This window comes from Barbatula barbatula, assembly GCF_947034865.1.
Source record: "Barbatula barbatula genome assembly, chromosome: 15".
Taxonomy (NCBI): Eukaryota; Metazoa; Chordata; class Actinopteri; order Cypriniformes; family Nemacheilidae; genus Barbatula; species Barbatula barbatula.
In genome coordinates, this window is record NC_136778.1 from 14,947,776 (window position 1) to 14,974,014 (window position 26,239).

At 40.4% G+C, this 26,239-nt stretch overlaps 2 protein-coding genes across 3 annotated transcripts in view; one reads left to right on the plus strand and one right to left on the minus strand.

The window, feature by feature from the left end:
• cdc42bpb (CDC42 binding protein kinase beta (DMPK-like)) overlaps positions 1-3,926 on the minus strand; it is a 56,848-nt gene extending 52,922 nt beyond the window's left edge. The window contains exon 1 of one of the 2 annotated variants that reach the window (XM_079474716.1): positions 3,132-3,926. In XM_079474716.1, the coding sequence (XP_079330842.1) occupies positions 3,132-3,306 (175 nt within the window). In that variant the 5' untranslated portion in view covers positions 3,307-3,926. The remainder of the gene's footprint in view (positions 1-3,131) is intronic. The other variant, XM_079474715.1, reaches the window with a different exon arrangement.
• Positions 3,927-9,100: 5,174 nt separating this feature from the next.
• Positions 9,101-16,732, plus strand: LOC306904413 (protein LBH). Its single transcript, XM_079474289.1, has 4 exons — positions 9,101-9,302; positions 12,502-12,611; positions 14,877-15,042; positions 15,356-16,732. Exons 2-4 carry the CDS (start codon positions 12,525-12,527, stop codon positions 15,406-15,408), a joined length of 306 nt encoding a protein of 101 aa, XP_079330415.1. The 5' UTR covers positions 9,101-9,302; positions 12,502-12,524; the 3' UTR covers positions 15,409-16,732.
• Positions 16,733-26,239: the final 9,507 nt, after the last annotated feature.

A 26,239-nucleotide genomic window follows, 5' to 3' on the forward strand; every position in this document is an offset into this window, starting at 1 on the left:
AAAGACTAATGAGCAGGTATTCATCGAAACACAAAGCTATACGCAACAGTTACCAGTTGATATAACAGCGATCTCCGCTCAACTTAATTGTGCAGCCCTCATGTTATCATTACTGCAAAAGTAGGCTAGTCAAACAGCATCTCCCACCAGAGGGAATATAATGCCCGACTGATGTAAACAAACACAAGTGTGCTGTGTGTAGCCCGAAACGATGGTTCTACATCACAAGGTCAGGGTTTTTCATCAAATTCTTTTGAAATCCAGAGGAAGCTCAAGAGGGCGGAATCCTCAGTTTAACACCCTGCTGCAGCACAGCAGGCTCGACTAGAAGCAGCTATGATGTTTGAGGCTGGCGCTGATAAACAGCGCTGATCTCATGTGCAAATGCCAGCTGGGAAGGCAGGTAGTGTTTGCTTTGCGCAGCCTTACTCCCTACTTTAAAAGGCTGAAACACAATAGAGAAGCATAACCTGCTTTGCAGCTTTGTTAGGACAGTAGCGTGAACTGTATATGGTACATTGCAGCTTGTGTACGTACACTGGGAGAAGGTTGAAAGTCTGGGTGTGACTGATGGGGCACGGCTAGCAATGGCAAGATAAAGTTCACTTGCGTTTATACTGCATTAAGGCAAAAGCCTTTTCTCAATATATAGACATTTTCAGAAACGTCTCGGTGGTACCTATTCTACACAGGTTGGAGCATGGGGTGGTTACTTGGTCTTTTGCAAAAAATCATAACACAACAACATTCGCTGTTGTGTTCTTGCCTGAGAAAACTCCAAGAAAGTCGCTAGTCGATATAGCAAAATCAGTCCACATCGGCACAATAGATTAAAGTGCCCCAAGCATGTCTTTCACTTGTAACAATGCTCCCAAATACAATACGAAATATCAAATGGCACATAAAGTAGTCGGCGTGGAGTAAGTCTGTGCATCTAGCAACTGTGACAACATTGAGCGCTCACGTCAAAACCTGCCACGAAGGGTAAATACTGGCAGATGCGTTTATTCGGCTTAATCCTCGCTTTGAATTAGTCTTCAGTCTGCTGTCATGGAGGAAGTCAGGCATAAACACCTGCATACCGCTCACTCTATTGCCCACTGAACTTGGCAAGCCAGCTCATTCCGTTATGCCACGTCTGAGAGCTCACATGAATAGGACTCAGTGGGATCTTGTGAAGACCTGAGGAAACCAATATTAAGGTCTCATGTTAGCTTTGAGGCTTATTTTATGCTTGAAATCCAAAATGTTGACAAATCTGTCTCTTTAAATGACGTATGTAAGGTATAATACTTTAATATTGATTTCCTCATCACAACATGTGTTTCTTTTCCGTGTACATGGCTGTATGTAAACAAGTGGGTGTGGCTACCTTACTCATCTTGTCTCCTGCACGTAAGCTCAAGCGTGATGCTTCACATGAATGTGATAGAATCTTGCAGAAAAACAGAGATCAAACCAATCCCAGGCAGAAGACGGAGCTTATTACACAGCTAAATGAAAGTTTATATCATCATCAATAAGTCCTTTATATAAGGTATAGGCTTTTTTTATTACATCACTAACCCCTAGACACATTCAAAGTCTCTTTCAAATGCTCCCTAGAATGAGAATGCCCCTCCACCAATAACAAAACTGCATTTGACTAACAAGTAGCTTTGAGGTCCTACTGGCTATTTAAATAAACCAAAAAAGTCCCTTAAACTGACAAAAGAAGAACTTAACAGCAACTCCAAGCTAACTTATTTGGAGATATAAGTCATAAATTCTTAAACTAGCCGAGTTTGACTTCCTGTTAGGCTCCTACGGATAAAGTGGATTCACGCAAAATAACACTACTTCAGGTTCATTAGCATTTCTTGTGCAACACCAACCAGGAATTTCTCCAGTCTGCGCTCGTCCTCGCAGAACTTGGAAAAGTGCCCTAGCGAGATGAAATAGACTGTGAACTAACAGATACAGTCAATACCAGAATGTCTCATGGTCAATATGTCTGTCGGCGATAACGAGGTGCAAATCTCATACTAGGGATCTTAGAAACAAAACGTGTTTATAACTTAAAACTGAAGAATGTGGCTTTTGCGAAATAAGTTGGCATCCGCTGGCCAGATGAAAATACACTATGGAACGCCTGAAATGTTTGCTGAAAAGTAATTTAAAGATCTCTGCTTAAGAGACGCTTATAAAGAGCAGCCACCCCTGCCAATAGTGCACTTAGAGCTGTGTTTAACCAGCACAAGCAAAACACCCTACATGATAATCATTAACATCCACCATCATAAGAGAGCGTGTGGCCTACCGACAGGAAAGTGGGTCATACTACAGCTTGCTCACGGTGATGGGATGTGAGGTGGCACCTGCTTGTGACGGGTTTCTCGAGGACAGTGGCAGTCTTACAGGAGCAGACACACTGTGGTGTAATCTCATTACTGACGTCAACCAAACACTCAGGACTGAATCCAGTAACTATACTGGCCAACCGCAACCAGTGCGACCAGGAAGGGTCGGACAAAAGGACTTCCCACCTTCGTTCCTGTTTCTTTCCGGTTTACACTTTAATCTGAATCTACTAATTTAAGAGATGATCACCTTAAATGAAGGATCATAGGTTTAAGGTCAAATCCATGATTTTGTGCCACTAATGCAATGCTCAACCAATTGAGCTACAATAACAGCTTTTCCCGAGTGTTCTCATATTGACGTTGGAAAGGCGCTATATCAATACAAATTACGATTATTATTTTTTACTGGTGACTTTACGAAAATAAGAAAAAATGGATTACACCCATGTTGATATTTTTGACATGGGGGGGGGGGACGTAGCCCTACACAAGTGTCTGTTCAAACAAGTAAATACCCTTTAAAAACGTACAACCGAAACAATCACAATTAAAACATGAAGCAGGAATCGCTTTGTTCACCTCACAATGGTGAAGTGCATCTCTGTAGTTACAAATAGGCCCATATCCATATCTGCTGAAGGGTATTGACGCTGCGATACCACATGACAAGTATTGTCCCATCAACCAGGCCAAGAATCCCAAGACAACACCATGCCAGTCATTCTGACAAACGTGCCTTACAGATGCCCGGTGTTTATTAATGAAATATGCTCAAATAGTGAAACTTACCCCATTCCAAAAACTCAGTCACGTGTTTTTCCCGTTTTAGGGGCGAGTTGCTGCACTCGTTGTATAAACATATGAGAATATCCAGCAGCGTCTCCACACTCAGCGACTTCTCGTTCTTCTGATGGCCATCCAGCAGCAACTGCTCCAACTTCTTCAGGCGCACCTTTGCAGACATTTTCTACCAATTTTGCGTCGCGACCACCACGCAAGGATCCAGAAACGATACAAAATAACGATATTCACGTGTGATATAACGGAGATTACCGTGCGCCCACCCAACAGAAATCGTATTTAGGATGTGACTGATTTCCGTGGAGCTCTGAAGTCCCAGACTCCAACTGCTAGCCAGCCATCCAGCTAGCCAGCTAGCAAAATGTGCCCAACATAGTGCTCAGATAAACGCTGATCTAAGGCGCTCGACCCCGCTGTTGTGCACTGGTTTCTACGGTTTCCACCCCTCCTCAATCTCGGGGCCCCGTCGGCTTCATTCGGCTTAATCCCGGCAAATCTGTACTTTCCACTTTGCGGGATGCGTCGGGGCTTTTCCTCCCGTAGAATATCAGAACGACTGGACGCTCAGCTGGAAATGTCCGATATTGAACTTCCTCGCGAAGATTCAGACACCTTTAACCTACGCAAATGAGCACCCCAAAACCGGGAGTGGGTGCTTTGTCAAACAGTGGGAGAAACCTCGCGTGCTAGCCGGTGTGGCTCTCGGTGAAGCCGAACATGGCTGCATTCGTGTTCAGCCTTCGTTCTGCGCTCCCGAACGGACGAAGAATCCAGACCCGGGATAGCAGAGCCCTGCCCACCCGCACCGGAAGCGTCGGGGTTGTATGACGTCATTGTGTGATTGACACCGGGAGCAAGCTTGCACTGACCTCATCAGGAGCTCGGATCTTATTGTCAGACTTTATCTATTTATCTATCTATTTAGCTTGAGTTTGTCATGTGAAATACATGAAACCTTGCTCACATGGCCTAATCGTTGAAGAGAATTTGCAAATGACTTGAGTTGCTCTTCTTATGCCGTTTTTCTGTCTTAATATATTGCATTTTACGATAATTATATGTCATAATTGTAATATACATAAACTGACTTATCAGCAATCTTACGTTTCAACGGTATTTTCGGTTTTCATTCAGTAAACTGATCTCGAGGCATGACACACGTGTTGAGATCTGGAATAAGGAAGGGGGATTTTATCAGAATTGTAACAAGCTCACAACAAAGCTGTATTTAAACATATCTGGAGTAATTACAGCTGTCTCGGGATAGAAAACAAAGGATTGCAAAGCGCGAGCGTGAAATGATACAATCATTGGACATGAAGAAAAAGGGCTGACCTCCAGAACAAAGTTCAAGGCATCTGAAGGAACACAGAGACCCTGACCCGATAGCCCTATAGCAATTACAATACAGTGTTATAACTGCGTTGGCATTCATTAACCCAGTAGTTTGTGTCCTTTACCCATATCACTGCAATCTGTTCTCATGGTTCAAATATTATATTTAACCATTTGACCCATAGTTTATTTCCATAAAAATATGTACTTCATATTTTCCAAAGAGCATTGTATGCACAAAATGTAATAATAAATTACACATATTAATGTGTAAGGCAACATGGCTGTGATTCCTAAATATATAGACTGTAGTGTGGATTGTCATTTAGACCGATTTTTTAATGCATCACATACTTGTAACCCACCCAACTGTACCTTACCCACCACCAAAGCACAGACCCCAAGCATCACACTGTGAATAGCTTGAAAACATTGCCCTCTTCTGGTGAAAACGAACTGTCGTATTTTCGTCTCCTGGCACCTCCCACTGAGCCTTTTTATCCAAGATGAATTGCACGAAGCTTTGGGAGGCAGAACGGCGTTAGCGCCTGTTCAATACTTTATAAGCAGCGAGGTCCGAGCATCTGCGAGGTCTCGTAAGTGTCAGGACGGATTATTTTTGCTGCCTCTTACTTATATTCTAGTATCCTGGAGCGTTTGGGGGACACTCTAGCTAAGAAAAATGGTCACCCTGGAGAGCTTATTTGAACACTGTGATTTTCCTTTTTTATCTATATTTCCCAGAGCCTTTGTGACTAACAAAACAGACCCCATGCTATACTCATTCACCGCATCTTGAATGTCCTGCTTTACCTTTCGTTCCTCTCATCCAATCACCCTCATACAGCCTCTGTTGCCAAGCAATACGAATTCACAGAGGGAAGTCCTTTCTAAAGAGCTAAACAGCTCTAACTGTGAGCTGCTAAATATGGTAGTGGCAACCTTTGTAGTTGTTTTATTAAACTTCAACAAAACAAACCAAAGTACAGAAGTGCATATAAAGTGAAAACATATGTTAACATATGTTAAGGAACTGCTGTTCATGAAGGCAGTTTTTCAAGAGGAAATAAGAAAGACTTTGTGTTATTTACATACATAAATCTGTCATTTAGCAAACATTATTTAAATGAACAATATAGTATTATTTCCCAATATTTTATATGGGTTGTTGCTGTTTATTGTGCAAGAACAGGGGCTTTCAAACTGGGGTCCATAAAGCCCCAGGGGGCCTCGAGAATGTTCTAAGAAAAGAAATGTAAGTCTTTATATTTTCTTCCTTGCTGCATACATATTTTCCAAAATTGTTTAAATATATATATATATATATTTCCTTGTGAGTTTTTCCTCACTATACAATATTTCACTTAGGGTTGTATGGCAATACATTTTTGTAAAGCTGACCTGAAACAAGATTACAAGATACAGAACAATTTAAATTACAAATGTTTCTCTTCAGGTTTATACTTCCAACATTACTGTAATAACAGCCAGTTATTTGTTGCCTTTGTAATATTACACTTCATATTTCTCGTAGATAGTTTACATTTTTATTTATACAAACCCTGCCGTCGTAAGTGTCATGCTAAGAGTTCATGTCCAAACTGTTGTGGCTGACATCTCGATAATATTTCTGCAGTACATTGCAGCATATAGTTTGGCATGTGGCATGAATGTGAAGTTGGTACCTGCTTTTGGTTTGTCACATTCGTTGTGCTCCAGAGGGAGCACCGGAGCTTTGCATCTGTTATCAGCACAGGGGTCAGATTCATTCATGACCGTGGCAAAAGAACAAAACGCATTACTTTAGGCACTTCCAATATTGCAATAATTAATCTAAGTGATAGCCTACCTACAACATAAAAAGTATTGTTTTCATTTGTAAATATTTTATTTAATTGAATGGAATTACCATTCAAAATTGAACACAGTAATAATCCAATTAATGAATCTTGAGCATTCATTATTGGTTGGCATGTATCGCTACAGAAACATACAATAACAAATTGCATTTAATAAATACGTAACACTTTTTACATTTAAAAGTTAAAAAAACCCTGGTTACTGCTAGTTAATTATTATTATAACTGTACTGTGGCTTGGTAAAATAACGTTTTGTTTCCTGAAAATGTTAAATGCTACATGGTCTACCTAATAAAATGAAAATGAGTTTTTTTCACAATGTTGGAGGAAATGTGGAGACATATTTTGCTCACATATTATGGGAATGTCCCAAAATACAAAAGTATTGGCAGGGAATTAAAAGCAGTGGTGTAAAGTATTGGAGTAAATGTAATACTGTAGTTAAGTATCTTTTTGAACTTGACTACATTTTTTAACAAGAATATGTACTTTTTACTCCACTACATTTGTAATGACTAATGCAATAACACATTACATTTACAGTTTATTTTTGCAACAGAATAATTAATATTACCATCTAAAGGGCATTGAAGATATCATACTATATCTTGTGGATTTTGCTCTTACTTACTAAAGCTTGTCAACATGGTTTATGTGAATACGAGAGCACAATCAGTTAGTTCTCAATCGCTGGCGGTTTATATGTGAAATGAGGACATGACTGCAGCTGGCGCTGAGGGGAAAACCAGCATGTCCAGTGCATTTTAATTTTTAATTTGACTGAACATTATTTTATATATAAAATAAAATTTAGACCTTTTTGGAGGAGTTTGGTCCCCTTATGAGCACTTGAGCTTAAATGAAACTTGGGTGTTCGTAATAGACGTAGGTTATTGTGTCGACCTTGATTTGTTGCAATTTAGAGGTGTTCAGTATTATTATATGGTATGGTTAAAATCATATACTCTAAGGCTTTTACTCAAGTCGTTTTGGAATTTGTAACTTATAATGGAGTAATTGTCGGTGCGAGGTGTGTACTTTTACTCAAGTATGGTTTTCATGTACTCTTGTAAAATGGTGGGAAGAGACATACGTACCAATGCACCCTGTGCTTTTTTACTTGAGGGTTTCCCCTCGGATCAGTTTAGTAATTCTCACTTATGTATACTGCATTTTTTGTTAAAGTTAGCCAGGAAGACAATAACAGCAAACTGTACTTTTTTTATTACATTCTTGTCAAGTCCTATGGTTTGACTTTCCTTGAGTTTATTATTATTATTTTACTGTATCAGTGTTATGTTTAATAAAAAATAAAAAAGTTAAATGCCCTCGGATTTAAAAGGGGCTCCGAAAGCATCTGCTAAAATTAATATGTGTTAATACATATTTCTGGTCCTGTCATAAATTGCTCTCCATCGAGTTGTTCCAAACCTTTTACTTTTCCTTGTTCTGTTGAACACAAACAAAGGGTTGAAAAAAAAGAGTAGAAAAATTAAGAAAAACAATTTCATAGTAGACTTTTTTTCTATTATGGTAGACAATGGTTCCCCAGAAATCTCAGTTGCAAATATCTTTTTTTGTGTTCAACGGAACTAAGACATGATACAGGTTTGTTACAACTTGAGGATGAGTAATTTCCTGACAGAATGTTTCATCTCTTTAAGGCTTGTTTTAATTTGATTTTCCTCTTGATAGTCATCAAACATAAAGATAATAAATGAATTTTTTGTTAATTACTTTTTCTCATAGCCTTCAGTCTGAGAACATCGCAGAAGCCGAAGGAAAGAAGAGGCCTGAAGTGTTTATTGGCCGAGTGAATAGAAAGTGTCAGAAAACTAGTGACTTTATGAGATAGCACAATTACTACAGTAAAGGTCATTGTGCCCCCCACGCACGTTCCTCATTCACAGGGACAGAGCAGTTGCATCAAAGAATGAACTGGGAACTAAAGAATAAGGTCTAGCTGTCTATTACTCAAGAAAAGTCTGAGTGAACCTGTGAACCCCAAGAACCTTTTGTTGAAACGATGTCCAGCATCAAATAGGTTTGAAAGACCCCATCTTAATTATGACGAAATCCTTTCCTTTCTTATCTGTGCTGGAGGAACAGATGATGCACTGAAACGACACTGCCTCTCTGTGTTTAAAAATTAACCTTCGCAGAGGTATATGTGTCAAAACCGATACCTTTCCTTGTCAAGTTACAGAGCCACTGGAAAAATCTGCTCGCCAAGAGCATGTGGTCTGGATCCTGTGCTGTGAGATGATCACTTAAAAAGGAGCATCTCCTTTCACCTGTAACTTACTGTGACATCGGCATCAACGTCATCAGGTTCGAGCCAATAGGAATGCTAATGTGTGGTCCTGTGAACTCTGAGCTTTATACATGGTGTGGTCAATCGGGCTGTGCAATCTGACACGCACGTTTCAGCACACAAGACACCCGTCTGAAGTGTGAACGCCGCATGTCTTGACTTTTTCCATCACCACTCTGGTTTCAAATACTCAAGCAGAATTCATATTTTCTCTGTAAGGACATTTTGCATTAAACGGGTTTCCAAATGGTATGGGAACATTCCATCAAAATAGCCCCGATGAGTTGTTTAGTGTAGACTATTTAGAATTGTATGTTCCAAAAGAAACCCTTTTCCAAAACATATCTCTAAAACGTCATCGATTCTGATTTATAATCTATCTTCCACACCGAGACACAACTGTAACCAGAGCACTACAACTAATCACAACGTGAGGTTTCCACCTACCACACCACACACGTGCGCGCTCGCGCGCAGACGGCCGTGCTCTTGTGACTCGGGTGGCTGCGCGTGAAATTACAGTCGCGCTCTCGGTCGTGCGCTCTGAAGTGACTGGCGTGGAAATCTTCAGTCTGCTTCGCTGCACATCCACTGGAAAGCGCAACAGTCACGGGCTTTTAGAAGAGAAGCAACACTTCTGAAGGCGACAGGTATGGACACTTCACACACATGCCCTCATTCAGTCATCTTTTCAGGATGTGTTGCGATATATAGACAGCTTTTATTTCGGAAAAAAATGAATCGGGTTCTTTGCAACATAAATACCATTGAGAGAGTTCTGTTACAGGGTTGCCTTTATTACGCATTTAAAGTGCAAAGCAAACGAGGGAAAATGTACGATTGCGCGCAGCATTGGACTGTATTGCGAACGCATTGTGTTATTTGCATTACTGTATGCATTCAGACTCAGCCTCTTATTAGTGTAGATAGATACAACAAGCTGGAACTCACCTTTTCTATCTTTGCCAGACAAACATTCAGATGTGTCTTATTGAAAGTTTAATGGAAAACGCAACATGATTTCGTTTGGGAGTTTTTGCTATTAACGCGTCATCAGATGTCTCCAACTTTGCATGGAATTGTGTATTTGTTTTGTGACTTTAGCTTTTTTTTTTTTTTTTTTGCTACGCAGTTATTCTCAACAGACACTTATTTGACAGCTAGCCTGTTATTTGACGTGTTGGGTTTACCTGTGAGTGGTTTGTGGTTAGGAATGTTTATAGTTGTGAGATTATCAGTGAGGTTTTGAAGTCGATTCAAGCTGACCGTTTCGCCTAGATTTGGGTAAGATTTTCCATTTCCATGCCACCAGGAAAGAGGTGAACTCTTTGCACCCTGTCGCATTAAATTATTCAGAACCCATCTCTATTTTTCACCCTGAAACACCGAGCCATGCAAAGCGAGACTTTTTTAATGGTTGAAGACTAAAAATCAATGTTACCAACATTCATATCCTTTCACCACTACTGCTGGTACGTTTTTGACAGCATGGGACTCTTTCTAAACTATGCACAAAAGTGCAATGACTCCCTTTACATGGTGCACAGTGTTTTTCGGTTGTCCTTCTAAAAATATTTTGAAGTCTTTGTGTGGTCGCCTACAAAGCCGGTGTTCCAGTGCTTTGTCTCACTATAAATGGCACCGAGCACACGCACAGCCCTTTGATCCCTCACTCGAGTCCCCTTTTGTCTTTGCCGCTCACTTTTACCAATGCAAAATTCAGAATGCTAACAAGGGTATCCATAGAGTGAGCAATGTTTGTTGGTCGCCATCAACATAGCCAACATGAATAATAGGTCCATTTTTAAACCAACATTAAAGGGGGAAACATAAACAGCTTAGTTTCTTTATCTGTGTGTCATCTAGCATGTGCGATACTAATAAATATCAATGGGGCTTTCGGTAAAAATGAAAAGGTTTATTTATTTATGTGTATCAAATGATTTTTCATGGTCAAGCTTTGAACTGTGATCTTTGATACAATCCCTAAAGGTCGATGGTTCACTTTCATAAGCCGTAGACTGACCGCTCTTTAGTTACTTTCTTTATCGTTTCATTTTCATTAGCCTGTATTCCTTTTTCTTCTATATATTGATTATTTCTTTCATCTGCTCACCCTCAGTTTTTCCACAGTTTTCCCGAATGGAATCACTGATAATGGCAGGGAGTATAATATCCCTTCTCCTGAAACCCCAGGTTCTCATAATGAAATGTGGCTGATCTGTAGTGAATAACTCATCTCTCACCTCCGTCACTTTAGACCTTTACTATTCCCTGTTACATCAAAGCACCTGAAACATTATGGTCTCCTCACACGCCTTATCTCAGATCGGCAAAGCCTAGATATTGGTTTTATTCATGCAAATGATCAGGTGATAGCACATCTCCCATCAGATTTAAAAGCATAGGCTGCATTTGATAAAGAGAGTGACAGGGTCGGTACACATAGATGATGAACATTAACAAATGAAGAGCTTTGCATGTACTGTGTGCATACGTTCTTGATCCAATTGAACGAGAATGAATAACTAACTCGATTGTTATTGTATTAAAGAATACTGTGTCATGATGGTTTTTGAGTACGATAGTTCTTGAGTCACCCGGACTTCGTCATATGCACAGGACGGTGTGCATGTGCCATGTGGAGGGCTGAGGAACCAGCAGGACCACCAGCTGGTCCAAATCTCATTTCAGACGGATTGTGTGGCAATTCAGATTGATTATGCAAGAATCACGCCAAAATCTTTTTAGTCAGTAGTTAATATGCTGCAGGTGCATCTGTGTACGAGTATTAGAAAAATAAATAGCAGGAAGCTTTATATTTTGACAGCTATGGCAGAATCCAGGGAAATTTGGATTACCTGGGACACATATGAGTTAATCTGACTCATTAAAGGGGTCGGCGCAAAATACATGTTGCCCATGCGTGTATTAGACACGTAAAATTGCAAACATTAAAGTGTCGTAACAAAAGATGCATTCTATCTAAAAGCGAATGCTCACCCAGACCTGCCTGCAAGAACTTGTGTAACCACACCCCCACAAATCTACGTCAGTTCGTGGTATGATTTGACTAAGACACGCCCAAATGTATACACATTTAAGGTGGGCGTACCTGTGAGTACAATTGCTTTGTAACCTGATGTTCCAAATATTTCTGCGTTACATTTCTGTCACACGCTTGCAGTATTCAACCAATCACTACGCACTGGTCAGAGAGGCGGCGTAAAGAGGAGATACCGCGTTTTTTAACCTTAAATCGTGTATACACATTGCATTACATCTAACACAAACCAACGACCCCTTTAAAAAAAGCCTGTTATACACACAACACTTGTAAACATGTAAACAGACCAATTTGTTTCATTTTGAATGCATTGAATGTAAATGTTATGCAGAATGTATTGCATCTATGCACTAAACAAGACTATTTAAAGTGGAACCGAAATTTAATCGTTTCAGGTATTGCTCGCAATTGAATGTTCAGCATTATTACATTTTCATGTCTCAGATGAGTTTGGCATTCAGAATGAATCAGAGACAATCTCTGATACTATTGCTACCCGCCTCATGTGCACTCGCTCTTGATTTTAGCAATGAGTAATTTCCTTCGAAAATGTTAGAAAAGCTGATTTGAATAACAAAACTATGTGAAAACATGCTCCGCGTGCAAGGGCCGCTTCGATTGGCTGGATGGCTTCGGCTGAATCTTTTCATAGATGAGAAAATAACCCAGCTGTGGTTATCGCAGGTGGCTCAAGTGAATCAGTTTCTTCCACATTCATAAGCAAATGAGTGGACTCGCTGACACTATTCGAGTGTAAATTCACTTCCTCTCGACTTCTGCAGGTCTAAGTGTGTCACTGGGCAGTATGACGGATGTGATGAACAGCTGTGATTCCACAGTGGGAGATTTCAGTGTGACCGGTTCATCTGAGGAACAAGACATCTCTTTTCAGGTGAGCTTCTGTTCTTTAAGGTGAACTAATTCATGGCATGAATATGATACCATTTGGTTTCCTGCAGCACAAATGTCATGTTTTTTGTTGTGGGAAGAACTGTTTATTTATATGTAAACATAATGTAATAATAAACTATTATATAACATCAAATTAACTTGGTTTTTTAACACACGAGTCAATGCAAATCATCTGTGTTGGACAGAACCTTGTATCTCCATATTTTGTGACTTTTATTTTTCCATTAACCATTAATCGTCAGCCTTTATGTTTGTCTGTGAGTAAAATTATTATAAAGAGCTTGTCAACTTGTACTTCGTTTAATTAAAACAAATGTATAAAAAATATCCAAAAACGTTTTGGAGATACAAGGTTCCCCCAACATCGTAATATTTTATTTTAAATAATCTGGTTGACACCCCGTAATAGTAAACACCTGTGTAACATTTTGCCTATAACATGCTATAGACGTATAGCATTATTTATTTATACTATTTCAACACATATTGCAATAATACCATTTAATCCCTTCACTAAGTGTATTTATTTTTGTTTTTTTGACAAATTATTATTCTCCAACACAATCTCACAGCAAAAAAAGTAACTATTTTACGATATGGCTAATTTGTATGAATTTGTACGATGTCATTCGTAAATTTGTATGCGATTTGCTTTCGCGCCAGTCGCATTAGACACAATAATCAGGTAGCAAAAGCCCTTATTCATGTGACAGCCCTCATTCAATATTGTCCTACTTTTTGGAAAAAATGGATTGCATATAAATCTTCCACTTAAAGAGTTTCAGCCAGTTTTGTCTCTCTTTTTATGGACAGTGCCTCACATGAATGTGTTATTTAAGCTGTAGGGAAAGTTTGAACACAACATCAACAAGTGAATATATTTTCACGCAAGCACATGAACACCCCCACTTTCCTCTCTGGTTACCTGATGACTGATAGGATGACTGTGGACGGGCTCTATTTCTGACGTTACCTCCATGATTTCAGCCTGATTATCGTCCCTTTCATTTAACTCATATCACTGCAAAAGGCCAATCAGATGCCTGCCTGCACAGGATGCCTGTATGCATTCATATCCTTCACAGATACCCGAGAGACTCGAAAGGATACAATCTTTTCAGGAAACGATCATCATTATCCTCTCTGTACCACAGGATGAGCAGTGAGTGCCATTAATGCCTGCTGAATGAACCCTGTGTATCAGTCTGTCTTTTTCTCGTGTCGTGTTAGCCAGCAGTGGGCTTTTTCCTTGCTGTGTAAACCAACATGCCAATGCACACCACGTATGACAGAGCTTCAGGCCAGAAGACGGAGCTGTTACTTGCCCACTCCAGCCAAGGCTGTATTTATGTTGTCTGTTTAGCTTGTGTGCACATAGAGCTGCTGTTGAGTGGGCAGAGGTGAGAAAGAGTGAGGGGACGTACACACACGATTCCTTTTTTGCATTCAAAACAGCAGAATAAAGCAGAATAAACTGCCACGTAAGCAGAGATAAAACAAAACAAAAATTACAGATATGTATTTATTTTTCATTTATTATTGAAATACTGAATTATTATTCCACTTGACGAACTCCAGTCTCAAAATACATGTCCTTTACAATATCATTTTAGACATGATGGATGTTGTGGACGCTGCACACTGGTGGCGGTTGAGGAGAGACCCCTCTCATATTATTGCTATGGGTATAGAGCAATACACAGTGCTATATAAATGCCTCATTCATTCATGTTCTCAGACCATTCAAGGCTCTCCTTATACCCACATGATCACACGCACACAAGCAAGCAGACGCACACTCAAGACGCTCTTGTTCCCACTTTAATTCAGGAGCAATAATCATACACAATATGAGTCATATCCTACTCCCATGAACTCTAAACAAGCCTGTGCCATGGAAGTAGGACTCAGGCATGGCATGAGGTGAATGCCAAACACCTCATTAATAGAGATCCAGCAGCTCTTGATAGAAACGCTGGGTGAACATGCTTGAGGGCGCTTTCGTAAATGAATATTTACTCCTATTAGAAACGATTGCCTAGGAAGCAGCCGCTGTCTGCATTTAATTTAATGCAAAAAACCTCCCAGGTAGATATTGCCATTGAATGTCTGTTAGATTAAACCAGATTTTTAAAATCGTAACCGCGCAGAACAACATGAATTCCCACACGGTTTTGATGTTGGTGGAGCAGATACATAAATATAATAGGAAAGTGAAACTCTTTTTGTTGTCTACACATGACAGATCTTCCCAGATTCCCATGAACGGTTTCCCAAACTTTCCAAACGTTTGCCATCCATCGTGGTGGAACCCACCGAGAGCGGGGAGGTGGAGAGCGGAGAACTTCGCTGGCCACCCGATGATCTGAGCCCTACAGATGACCCAAGAGACAAACAGGCCCAGGCTGCAAGTAAGCTCCATCACACTAGACACACTAATTATGCTAAATGTTAATACACACCGCAACAAACAAGTAACATCATAAAAAGTGACAGGGACATTGTGTGATATACTGCTTACTTTGCTTAACACTCCAAATAATCACAGGTTTAAAGTTATATTCTTATTCTATGCACGATAAAGGTGCTTTATACAAAGTCTAGTGACACTGCACCTTTTGGTAGTTGTACTTCAGATGATCATTGAGTCGAAACTGTTTCAGTAGCTCGACTAAAGAATGATTGTAAAGATGTTGATATACGGTATGTGGTTTGTATTTTCAGGTGATAAACCCACAGAAGACAGCAAAGAGGTCAGTAGGGGGGTGGAAAACTAATGGACAACGGTTCCTGTGAAGGTCTTCATCGTGGACAGGAGTGAACGGGAGACTTCACCAGTTAGGTCTGCCTATCATCCACACTAGAGCCGCCCACCTGTTGACCTCCACTCCCCTAGGTGGAGCCGAGGCCCAAGAGACTGTCTTAACTAGCTCATGTGCCAAACTCTAGTGGTAGTCAGCTGCTGTGATTGAGTTGTAAATGATCTCCACCAACGTAATAATCCATGATACCCATTAAAACGCATCTACTGTATGCCTGACACATTCCAGATTGGCATTCACTTGTGTATTTATTTGCTTTGAACCAAAGTCTGTCCTTTCTTCCTGTCAGAAGTGCGTAGCTTCACGATCCTAATTTGATGTATTATATTTATACCATGTGCACATTAAGTGAATTTCAAGTCATGTAAATAAACTACAGTGCTATGGAAATGGCAGCTTCACCAATGTAGATTTCCAACCCCATGTACGGCAGATTACATCTTTCAGTTTGTCTTCTCGGTCACTCTTACATTCTGCGTTGTCAAAAAGTAGTAGAGGCACCTTATATAATAAGCCTTCCAGATACTTGCACATATTTCATTTGTATAAATTCTCTGTTTAGCACATTGCTGGGTTCAGCTTATGAGTGTTTGTCTGAACTGCTGTAAATGCAGCTTTTCGCCTTGTAGTTACTGTTCTTAATTTCAATGACATTACTGTTTGTACGAACAGCATGTTTGGACTCTCATTCTTCAATCCGTCATATGTATCTGTCACCTTCCTTAGGAAAATCGCTTGAGATATATTATAAATAGAAATATAAAAGTAGAAATTCTTTGCGTTTTTCTTGCAACAACATAGTATTATGCAAGCCAGGCAAGCAGTTGGCATGTCACTTTGTAAAGAAACAATACGTGCATGCACACTTATGCATTTTCTGCAGAGCGGTGAATACACTCAAACAAGATGGAGAAAGCATCAAGCAATTCAAAGTGTTAAACACAGTCCTTCAGTCCAGTCCAGGGCTATCCAAACTTTTTTATTTAGGACCCACCTGAAATCAGCCACAGAAATAATGAAGACAAATTATTTTAATTTCATTCAGTTTTTCTGAATTCACAGTTTATTATGTAATATTATCAAACTAACACTTTAAACTAAAATATTGTTTCTATTTGCATTTGTAGAAAATGAAAACAGGCCAAAATAACAGAAAAGATGCTCTGTATCTTTGAAGACCTATTCATATTCATATTCACGTTTAAGCAATACATGTGTAATATTTGTACATTTAGGTAAAGTTCCCAAAACATTGTATGTGATAAAAGGTTTCTCACAGATTTCATGTGTCTTGTCATGCTGTCAGTCTTTCACATTGCTGTTGGATGACTTTATGTCACTCCTGAGGTTTGATTTTGGTGTCATTTAACAGAAAATTTGGAATGGTCTCTTAAATTTCTCCCACAGTTGAATTTCAAGACCCATAAAAATATTGATATGGACATGTGGGGGATTACACGTTTTTGTTCTCTTTTAGAAGAAATTAGTTTGTAGTTCCTTTGCGATTGTGTGAATGAAATATAATTTTAATTGCAAAACCATTAAGATATTAAAACCATTATTTGGACTAAATTAAAAGTCTACATTTCACGACCCAGTGTTTTCCCACTCTGTGACCCACCCGTTTGAAAACCTCTGCTAATCTGCCATTGTTGTAGTGTAATTCAAGCATCAATGCTGACAGACTGAACATGTAATATGCATGTACATGATGTCACCATTTTGGAAAATTCCGATTTTTTGTAGTTAACATGGAGACAATTACACTATCATTTGAAAGTTTGCCTTCAGGTCCGAAAGGCATAAAACGGAGTCATGGAAACCTGCCCTAGGTGCTGAATGTCTTTAAGCTCTGCCTGTTGAACTAAAAATAATGCACATTATTTCAACAGAACCAGCTGACAAAATGAGCATATTACATGTCACGAGACATGTGAGAATCAATGAGATTCAAAGTTATAAAAGTACCACCATATTTGACTTTAGTGCTATTATCGGTTTCTTTAATAGTTTTATTGCCACAATTGTATTGTTTTGCTTATATTGACCCACTAGAGTAATTTGGATTACTTAAGGCTTTCAGAGTTTTTCAGAAAACCTTTTTGAGCGTAAAAGAATATCATGACAGCATTTTTGACAGCTTTGTTTCTGTTCAACTGAAGAAACCAAGTCATTTTTTGATCTGTTTAAAATGAAGTGCTTCATTCAGCCGTTTCCCACAATGCATTACCCTGACCTTTTCCGGAGCTCGGGTTTGCTACCTCCTCTATAAATGAATCAGAGAACCATCTATGTTCAGGTGGAGAGAACTGTCACTTCGGCGTACACTCCCTGGGCACACATAAAGTCCATCGTCAGTGAGAAAGGTGGCTCCTGGGAAATGAGACTCTGCCATCTACAGTAGGTAGTACTGACCTGACAAGCTTGAAATTATTTTCACTCCATTTTCTCCCACAGAATGCTCCTGGCAGAGCGACGTTGTTCAGAGCTGCGGGTTCTGAAAATAAACCCATCACTCTCTAAAGAAACTCAAAGACACCGAAGCTCGCTCTGGTGTGTTACTGTTGTTCCCCATCAAGGAAGCTGCTGGTATGAGTCGGCTCTGATTATAAGTGTTCCTACGCATTCTCGTGCACCCACATGCACAAAGATACACAACTACATTCAAAACACCAGCCAACACATTGTATCTTGAAGGATTTTGGGGGGCTCTATATGAATAAGGAAGGTTGCAACTGTAGGTGGACCACACACTTCTTCATTGTTTAATTACTTAAAAGACGATTGCTGTAGAACAAATGTCGTTCTTGATTCAGCCTCCATTTAGTTCTCGAATTAGTACCGCCCGCTCTTCTGGTTTAGTCTTTCAGATTATTAAAGCCCCTTTAACTCCCTGTTCAAAAGGAGTTTCAAACCCACACCAACTCCGCTTCCATAATATGTCAATAGGCACTGACAGCGAGACGCATGGCATCTACTTATTATAAAGCGAACATTACACACCTGTTCCGTTGCTCAGTCCCACACCACCCACCTCCATTTTGTCTTTTTTATTTATTTAATCTCTCTCATTCTCTCGCTCATTTGCCGGAGAGCTCTTCTGATGTGCTTGTCTTTTGGGAATTTGAGCAGTGGTGTTACCATAGCAACCACCTTGTCAAGCAGCCATCAGAGCCGTGTCTTTCTCCAGTGTCTGAGGGCTCCTCCCCACTGACCTACTCACAACGTTTGACCTTATCGCAATACACTTTCCTGCTATATTAGTGCCACTGTTAATAAGAGTTGAGAATAGTGTACTGTTTCTTTGAGAGCTTTAAAGTGCTGTTGAAACTTAGCGTGATTGGTTGGATGTGGGAAGGCTCTGGTGGAGCTTGTTGTAAAGTGTTAACTTCAAAGTAGACCAAAGTGCCTGCTGCGAGCATTAAGTTATGCAGTATCAGTCTTCACTGACCTTTCTGTCACTCATACCTCCACACAAATCTGAGCATTAAAAATCTAGGGCCCTATCGTACACCCGGTGCAATGCGGCACAGGGCGCAGCGCAAGTGTTTTTGCTAGTTTCAGCCCGATGCAGATCGAATTTTCCAGTCCTGCGCTGGGTTGTTTAAATATCAAATGCATTTGCGCTCATTTGTGTCCCCATGGGCGTGTTGGTCTAAAAAAGGGGTGTGCTCAGGCGCATTTTGTTGGTGCGTTGCTATTTTGACTGAAAAAAGACTGCGTCATAGACCAAGTCAAACCTGGTCTAAAGTCTGAAGTCAATGCCGCAATATTTATTTAGTTATTTAAAGAGCATGTTAGGAATATGCGCCGATTGCAAATTCTGCATATTACACACATAGGGACGCGCAGAAGCACACAATAATCCCAATTTTACAAAAATGAATTACAATGTAAAACATAATTATTGTGGACATAAAGAAAAAAATCCGGCTTGTACTGTATATGGTCTGTTGGCGCGCTTTAACCTCTCACACGAGTGTCTGCTCTTCCAAATTCTGCCGTGTAAATAGCGAATCCGCCATGGCATGAGTGCTACTGGCTCTTAAAGGGAATGGAAGATTACACTCTGATTGGTTTATTGCACGTTACGCCCAAAAAACACCCATTACTCATTAAGAGAATCGGGACAAACCATTTAGACCATGCGTCCAGGCGCACTTACCGTTTTCCCGCTGTTAAACTAGCAAAAGTGGATTCAGACACGTCCTGAGTGCACCTGTGCCGTCCGCTTTAAACCATGCGCTTAGATCGTGAAAATAGGGCCCCTAAAGTTTTATTTAGTGGCTTGCATCCTTTGTGTAATTGTTAGCACAGTTCATACCTAGAAATAGTGTTTTCAATGTTTTTTGCCCTTAAGCCTAGCAAAATTATAAGTGTGGTTTAATGCAATAAATTGGAGGAGGAATTCAGAAGCTTCTGATGGCTGCTGTGTTGATGAGTCATCCTGCACCGCAAACATTTTCGTCCAATCAAATTCTCTCTAGAATGAGAGAATAACTCAAGATTTAAATTTACAATCAGGATACTTTTCAGATGTCTAAGTTGTGGGGTCAATTTGATGAAGGAGTATAGAACGATGGAAGCTGTCTTCACGCCACTGCTGATAGAAATCATCTGACGGGACTCATAAATCATGGTCATGGATGACGTAATAAAATAAAGTTTTATAATAGTTATATTATAACTTAAGCCAACAGAGTCGTTTGCTGGAAACAACAACAAAGTGGCATGCTAGTTGCTATAACTACATCCTTTTTGGTGTGTTCGGTACAGAATTATCATGTATGACATCAAATTATCGTAGGAGCGAAGGGTTTCTCCGACAGTATTTGATATCATATGCCGATTGGCCTGTGCAGTGCCTCATGAAGTCGAACACAGCTATGATTTCTAAGGTACTAAAATTGCTTTGATGACATTGTCAGACATTCCTTTTTTACGCAAGGAACAAGACGTTACATTGGTTCAAATTGAAAATTTCTCATGATTCAAACGTTGATAGAAACGGTATAATCCGCTGCTTTCAAGCTGAGGCACACTGATATCACAGAGGAGCAATTCTGAAGAGTAATTTACAAAGGAGAGAGAGAGAGAGGTGATATTGGATGACAGAAAGTTCAAAAACATCAAAAGAGAACAAATGACGTTCTTTGTTCTGTCTCTTGAGCTGCAGAAATAAATAGCTTGAGGTGAAATGTCGACATATGAAATTACTTCACAATCTCGCCTTGTGTGGTTCCATCTTCTATTGTGTATCCAGCGAGCTCCTATTGTGCAGCGTTCCTTGATTTCCCTGCTGAGGTCAAATGGTAATGAACAAAGAAGATGAGAGAAGATGTGCAATTCAGATTTTATCAATCTGAAATATGGCAGCGTTCACACATGATACATTTGAAGATCAAAGTGCTTCATTGATCTTTCACTAAATGTTATTATTTCTTTCAGAGATGCATTTAACCATGCAATCTATAATCTGATAATGTATTGAGAAACATGTATTTACTCACTTCACATGTGGTTTTACTGATCTCCTGATGACAAACTGTTTGCACCACATCTACCTACAGTAATATTAGCTTTCTCTCACCTGAAACTATGATGAATATGACGTGTACATACTAAAACTGTGAATTGGGCTCTTAAATCCACCTTGACATCATGTGTTACTGGGTTTGGGGTGAAGGGTTCTTAGGCAGTTCCTCTCCACCATGGGGTCGCAGCGCTTCATGATGTGCAGCTCAACTGGGATCAAAGAACACACGCTGAGTCAAAGTTCACATTGCTACCTGCCAGCCAAACAGATGCCACACTAAAATAACAGCTGATATTTACGGTGGAAATGTCAAACCCAGTTGTTGCTTCCAGCTGTGCTGAGCTCTGGCTGGGTTCCTTGCACACAGACTCACAATGGTTGGGAGTATTATGTAATGGGATTTTAGCTGTATTGGAATATGAAAATCAAACTTGTTCAACACCATATTTACAAGATGAAAAACTATATAAGAACTAAATAAAAAGTCAGATATGATGACGAAGACTGTGACGAAACACTTCAGTCAACAAATAAAAATGTTAGGGAGGGACGAATGGAGAAGAGATCCAATCAGAACAACTCTTTTTGTGGGACAAGTTGGGTAGAAAGGAGTAAAAATTATTCATGCAAAATGTTACATTTAATAATAATATTAACAAGTACAAAATTCTAAAGCTGATGTCAACCCCCCGCCTCATTGTTTATTGCCACAAACTGAAAATGATTAGACAGGTATGAACGAAACCATTTTAATAATACTCCACTAACAGTAAAATAATTGAAGTCTAAATTCCTTCGAAGTCTAAAAAAGTCTATGTAAAAATATTCTGTGGTCAATGGTGTCAAAAGCAGACTAAGATCTAACAGCAAAAGCAATGAGATGCACCACGATCAAATGCCAAAAGCGAAACATTTGTAACTCTGATCAGAGCAGTCTCTGTGCTATGATATGCTCTAAATCCTGACTGGAATTCTTCACAGATGTCATAAAGGTTTATATTTGTTAGGAGAGATGCATTTATGGCCATTATGGCCTTCCATACACTCTCTCCGGTCTTGTCTCTGTTCCCTCCCTCTCATCTCCTTGTTATTGATTCATGCCCTACACCTGTTCCCCTCTTGATTTGATCCCTTATTTAATGCCCTCTTCTCTTCTGTCTTGTGCTGGGTCATTGTGAGTTCTTGTGCCTTGTCAGTATAGTCTTGTGTAGTTATTTGTAGTTCTTGTTCAAAGTGAATTTTAGTCTTGTTTGAGTGTAGTTAGTCTTAGTCTTAGTCTTTGTCCAGTCCAGTCTTGTTATTATATTCCCCTGTTTTGTTTTGTTACCCTCTCGTTTTTGTTGTTTTTTAATATTAAAGTCCTGTTAACCCCTTACCCGCTGTCTGCACCTGGGTCCTCTGTCCTTCCCCCGATCATGACATATGAAGCAGAGGATCTGTACTTTCAAGGATGATCTAATGATTTTAGACAATATTTGCATTTGCTCTTTTCTCTAATATTATCAATTTTACTTATAAAGAAGTTCAGAAAATCATCACTACTATGCTGATGTCTAACATCTGAAGAAGCTGATGATTGTTTTTTGTTAATTTAGCCACTGCCTTAAATAGAAACCTATGGTTGTGCTGATTTTCTTCTATTATTGAAGACCTTTTTTTGGCTTTCCTGCATGTTAAAGGGAACCCAGTGTATAGAGACATGTATGTCTTAATGCATTGTAATAGCCTTACACTAATAGCATTTATCGTTAGAAACGTATAAAAAAAATTCAATTCTTACGTAAAATGGTTGCTCGCCCAGCTACGCCGCCAACCAAACATTAGACACACTAATCAGTTCTTCAGTAAATATAAGGTTCTGTAGGATTACTGAAGAACTGACTATATAGGCCTATATAATGCTAAAATCAGAAAGAAAATAAAGACGCTATTTGGTGTATTTTCATACATTTTAATATTGTTTGTCAGAAACAAGATTTTGACTTTTTTATGTTGATTTATCAACATCAGTAGCCTAACGTTATTGTCTTCTCTCCCTCGGTCATCACGTGTGCTCTAATTCACAATAAATAACCAAATCGCAAGCATTTTATAATTGTATTTATCAGTATATTCTCATGATGTATAGTTATCACTATATCTCTTTATTCTCATAAAGTATATGATTATGGTGGATGCCGATGTCTTAAATAGTCTTAAATATCTTAAAGGCGGACGTTTAAAGCTTTTATTTAAAGCACGTTTACCTTGAACACCTTACTGATACTGAACACGTTCTTTTATAGCAGGTAGGCTGGCTTGTGTCAAGAAGACATACACTTTCCATTCACCTTTCAGGAAGTCAAATTTGCTAACAAATTGTGCAGAGCCAACACAATCTACACATTCATCAATTTTGGGTAGGGGGAAACAACCAGGTTCTGTCAATTAAGCTTCCTTTAATCAGTGCAAAAGCTGTAAGAATAATCATGTTTGCTCCAAGAATAATTACTGGGTTATAAGTAGATAATACACCTCTTTCTGAATCAACTTCTATTTCATAGGATTAACTCGATATGGAAGTTTTTTTCAGGCTGAGCCATACCAACATTGATGCCATGCTCAATGGGATGAGTTTGGGAAGGAACATCATTGAAGAGAGAGGGTAATGAACTTACCAACCTAATTATACCTGTCTTCTCTGGATCATATAGATGGGACAAATAATCAGATAAATTGACAGGAACCTCAGAATTGGTGAAACGACCCTCTACTGTACCTCGGTAAGGACCATTCTTCTCGAGACTGTCACCCGCCTCTACAGAAGCCGTCACAATTTCCCATGACAAAGAAGGTACAGGAGTCACACAAGACTTCAAAAAGTTATTATAAAAAGCCTGTGTTTTCTTTTGGCGTGGGTCGCACGAATCTGAATCTCAAGTTTGTGCTTCTAGGTAACTGCAAAGTGCATTTTTCGTGATAAAAGATTGAACCCCACTCTGGTTCAGTTTGCCCATTCAAGAGGGTCTGTTTAGCTATGAGAGGAAGAAGCCTGCGTGAGAGATTTTAATGTGCATCATCCCGAGGCGTTGTGTATTTTATGCACTCTGCTGCTGGTCTAAGCTGTATAACTCATTGCCAAAGCAAACAAGAGCATTTACGAGGATCTTAACTGTCTACCTATTTGGGCCCCTTAGAATGAGTCAAAGGTGTAAGAAAACCTTGTTTAGATGGAAATGGTGCTTTAACGTGCACGTGTGACTCGAACGTCCAGCAAAAAGGATCGGAGTCTCGGAGCCCCAGGGGTGCCGAGCGGGGTCCGGGGCATCAGAGCGGCGTTTAGGCGACAAGGTGGATAGGTAGGTGCTCTGTGGAAGGAGGCGTGGCCAGTAGGACGCCCCACCCCGAATAGGCATCATGGGGTGCCTCGTGTACACCTACGTGCCTAGTTTACGCGGGGGTCCGAAGCCCGCCCATAGGCTGCAAGGGGCAAGCCTAGGCGCCCGTCAGGAGGCCCGATCGACGTGCGTCGTATAGGTTTGGGGCGTACATCCTGGAGTCATTCCGGGGCGCGTGAGGGACGTGTTGCTGCGAATGCTCACTGGGTTCCTGAACTGGTGAGGAAGTGCACGTAGCAGGTGGTCAATGATCCCATTTTCAGCCACCTGGGAGGCTGTAGACTCTTCCGCCAGCAGCCAGAGGTGTGCGATCCGCGTCAGCTGGACTGCTTGGACTCAGACGGGGAGGTGCTCATCGTAAAACCATTGGTGGAACTGTTTAGCCGCTGCCACCAGCGACAACCCCACCTGAGCGAGGATCTCTCCCTTAAGCCTCTCGTAGTCGTCGTTGTGCGGAGGTTGGAGAGAGAAATAGGCACCGGTCAGGAAGGAGGCCAGGAGCCACACCCACTCAGTCTCTTGAGTAACGATGACCTTGAACGTATGGAGGTAGGCGTCGATATCATCGAGCTCGGTCAGCTTGTTCAAGTGATGGTGAGCACTGATGCGTTTGTCGGGAAGGTGTAGTCGAGCCGCGGAAGCCTGCAGCGTCTAGAACGAGTGTTCCAGCCTCTCCTGCCGGCAGGTGAGCTGCTCCGTAAAACTGATGCTGTTTGGTGGATATGTCCGTGAGGTGGCAGATGATTTCTTCCATCTCCACCGGCCATCTGGGAAACACAAGAGCGAGTGTGAGAGAGATAGAGAGCGGGTTCCTGTGGATGAGATGGCAGATGGTATTGATAACCGTGTCTGGCCTAAGCCCGCATTCTCTACCATCTGTGGCGGGCAGAATGCACAGTAGGTCACGGTTTTAGACCCGGAGGATGATTTAAAGAAGTGTGGTGAAACTGTGTGGTGAGAGCCATTGGGGAATTAGCTCTGTCCGTTCCTGGCATGCTTCCTGTTGTGAAAAGGTCCCGGGGTGTGCGTGAGGATATGGTGGTGTCTGCCGATCATTAGCCGCTGGTCTCTGCTAGAAGGGCAATTTGATCTAAATAATGCAGCCTTAATTATACCTCATAGAGTTAGCATATACAGCGCCAAGAGCAGAGGCCTTGAAACTGAGCCGTACTGGAGTAGTGATTTGCGTGACACCTCATTGTTTATTGCTGCAAACTGAAAACGGTTAGATAGGTATGAACGAAACATTTTAATGCTATTCCGCTAAAGCCAACATCATTTTAACGTCTATGTTAAAGTATACTGTGGTTAATGGTGTCAAAGTGGTGTAATATCAGCCACATATGCTTTAGGGACAGTTCCTGATGGCAGATATGAGTTAATAATACAATGCAGAGGATCTATAATTTCAGAGAGCATCTTTTTCAATAAAGAATAAAATTCACGTATGCTGTGACTCCACCACTCTAGCCAAGGGTTTTACGAGCCTTTCTGAAGATTGTGACTACATTCAGTGGATTAAGGTGCCAATTCGTGTTCAGGGTCACACGCTCGATCTTATCCCACGGTTTACCTTTCTCAGGTTATCAATTGGTGGAACACCTGAGTTTTTCTGATCATAGGCCTTTCGTTTTCAATGTTGATCTCTCATGTCATACTACTGCACCTGTTAAATCTGTTAAATGGTAACAAGTCGACTTATCTTGTACAGTGTCTTCTGGTGCCTTTGCTACAGTCTTCAGTGAAGACACTTCAGACAAGCGAAGAAAGCCTGTCAGAAATCCTCTATTGAGTTTCTAGCTAAAACCTAAGATCTTGATACTGTCACGCCCTGTTGCTGGTGTCTCGGTTCGCCACCTGAGGGCGCCATGCC

Coding starts and splice junctions, on each gene's coding strand:
- LOC306904413 (XM_079474289.1), top strand. CDS start 12,525: ATGACGGATGTGATGAACAGCTGTGATTCCACAGTGGGAGATTTCAGT. Junction 12,612..14,876: donor AACAAGACATCTCTTTTCAG/GTGAGCTTCTGT, acceptor TACACATGACAG/ATCTTCCCAGATTCCCATGA. Junction 15,043..15,355: donor CAAACAGGCCCAGGCTGCAA/GTAAGCTCCATC, acceptor TTGTATTTTCAG/GTGATAAACCCACAGAAGAC.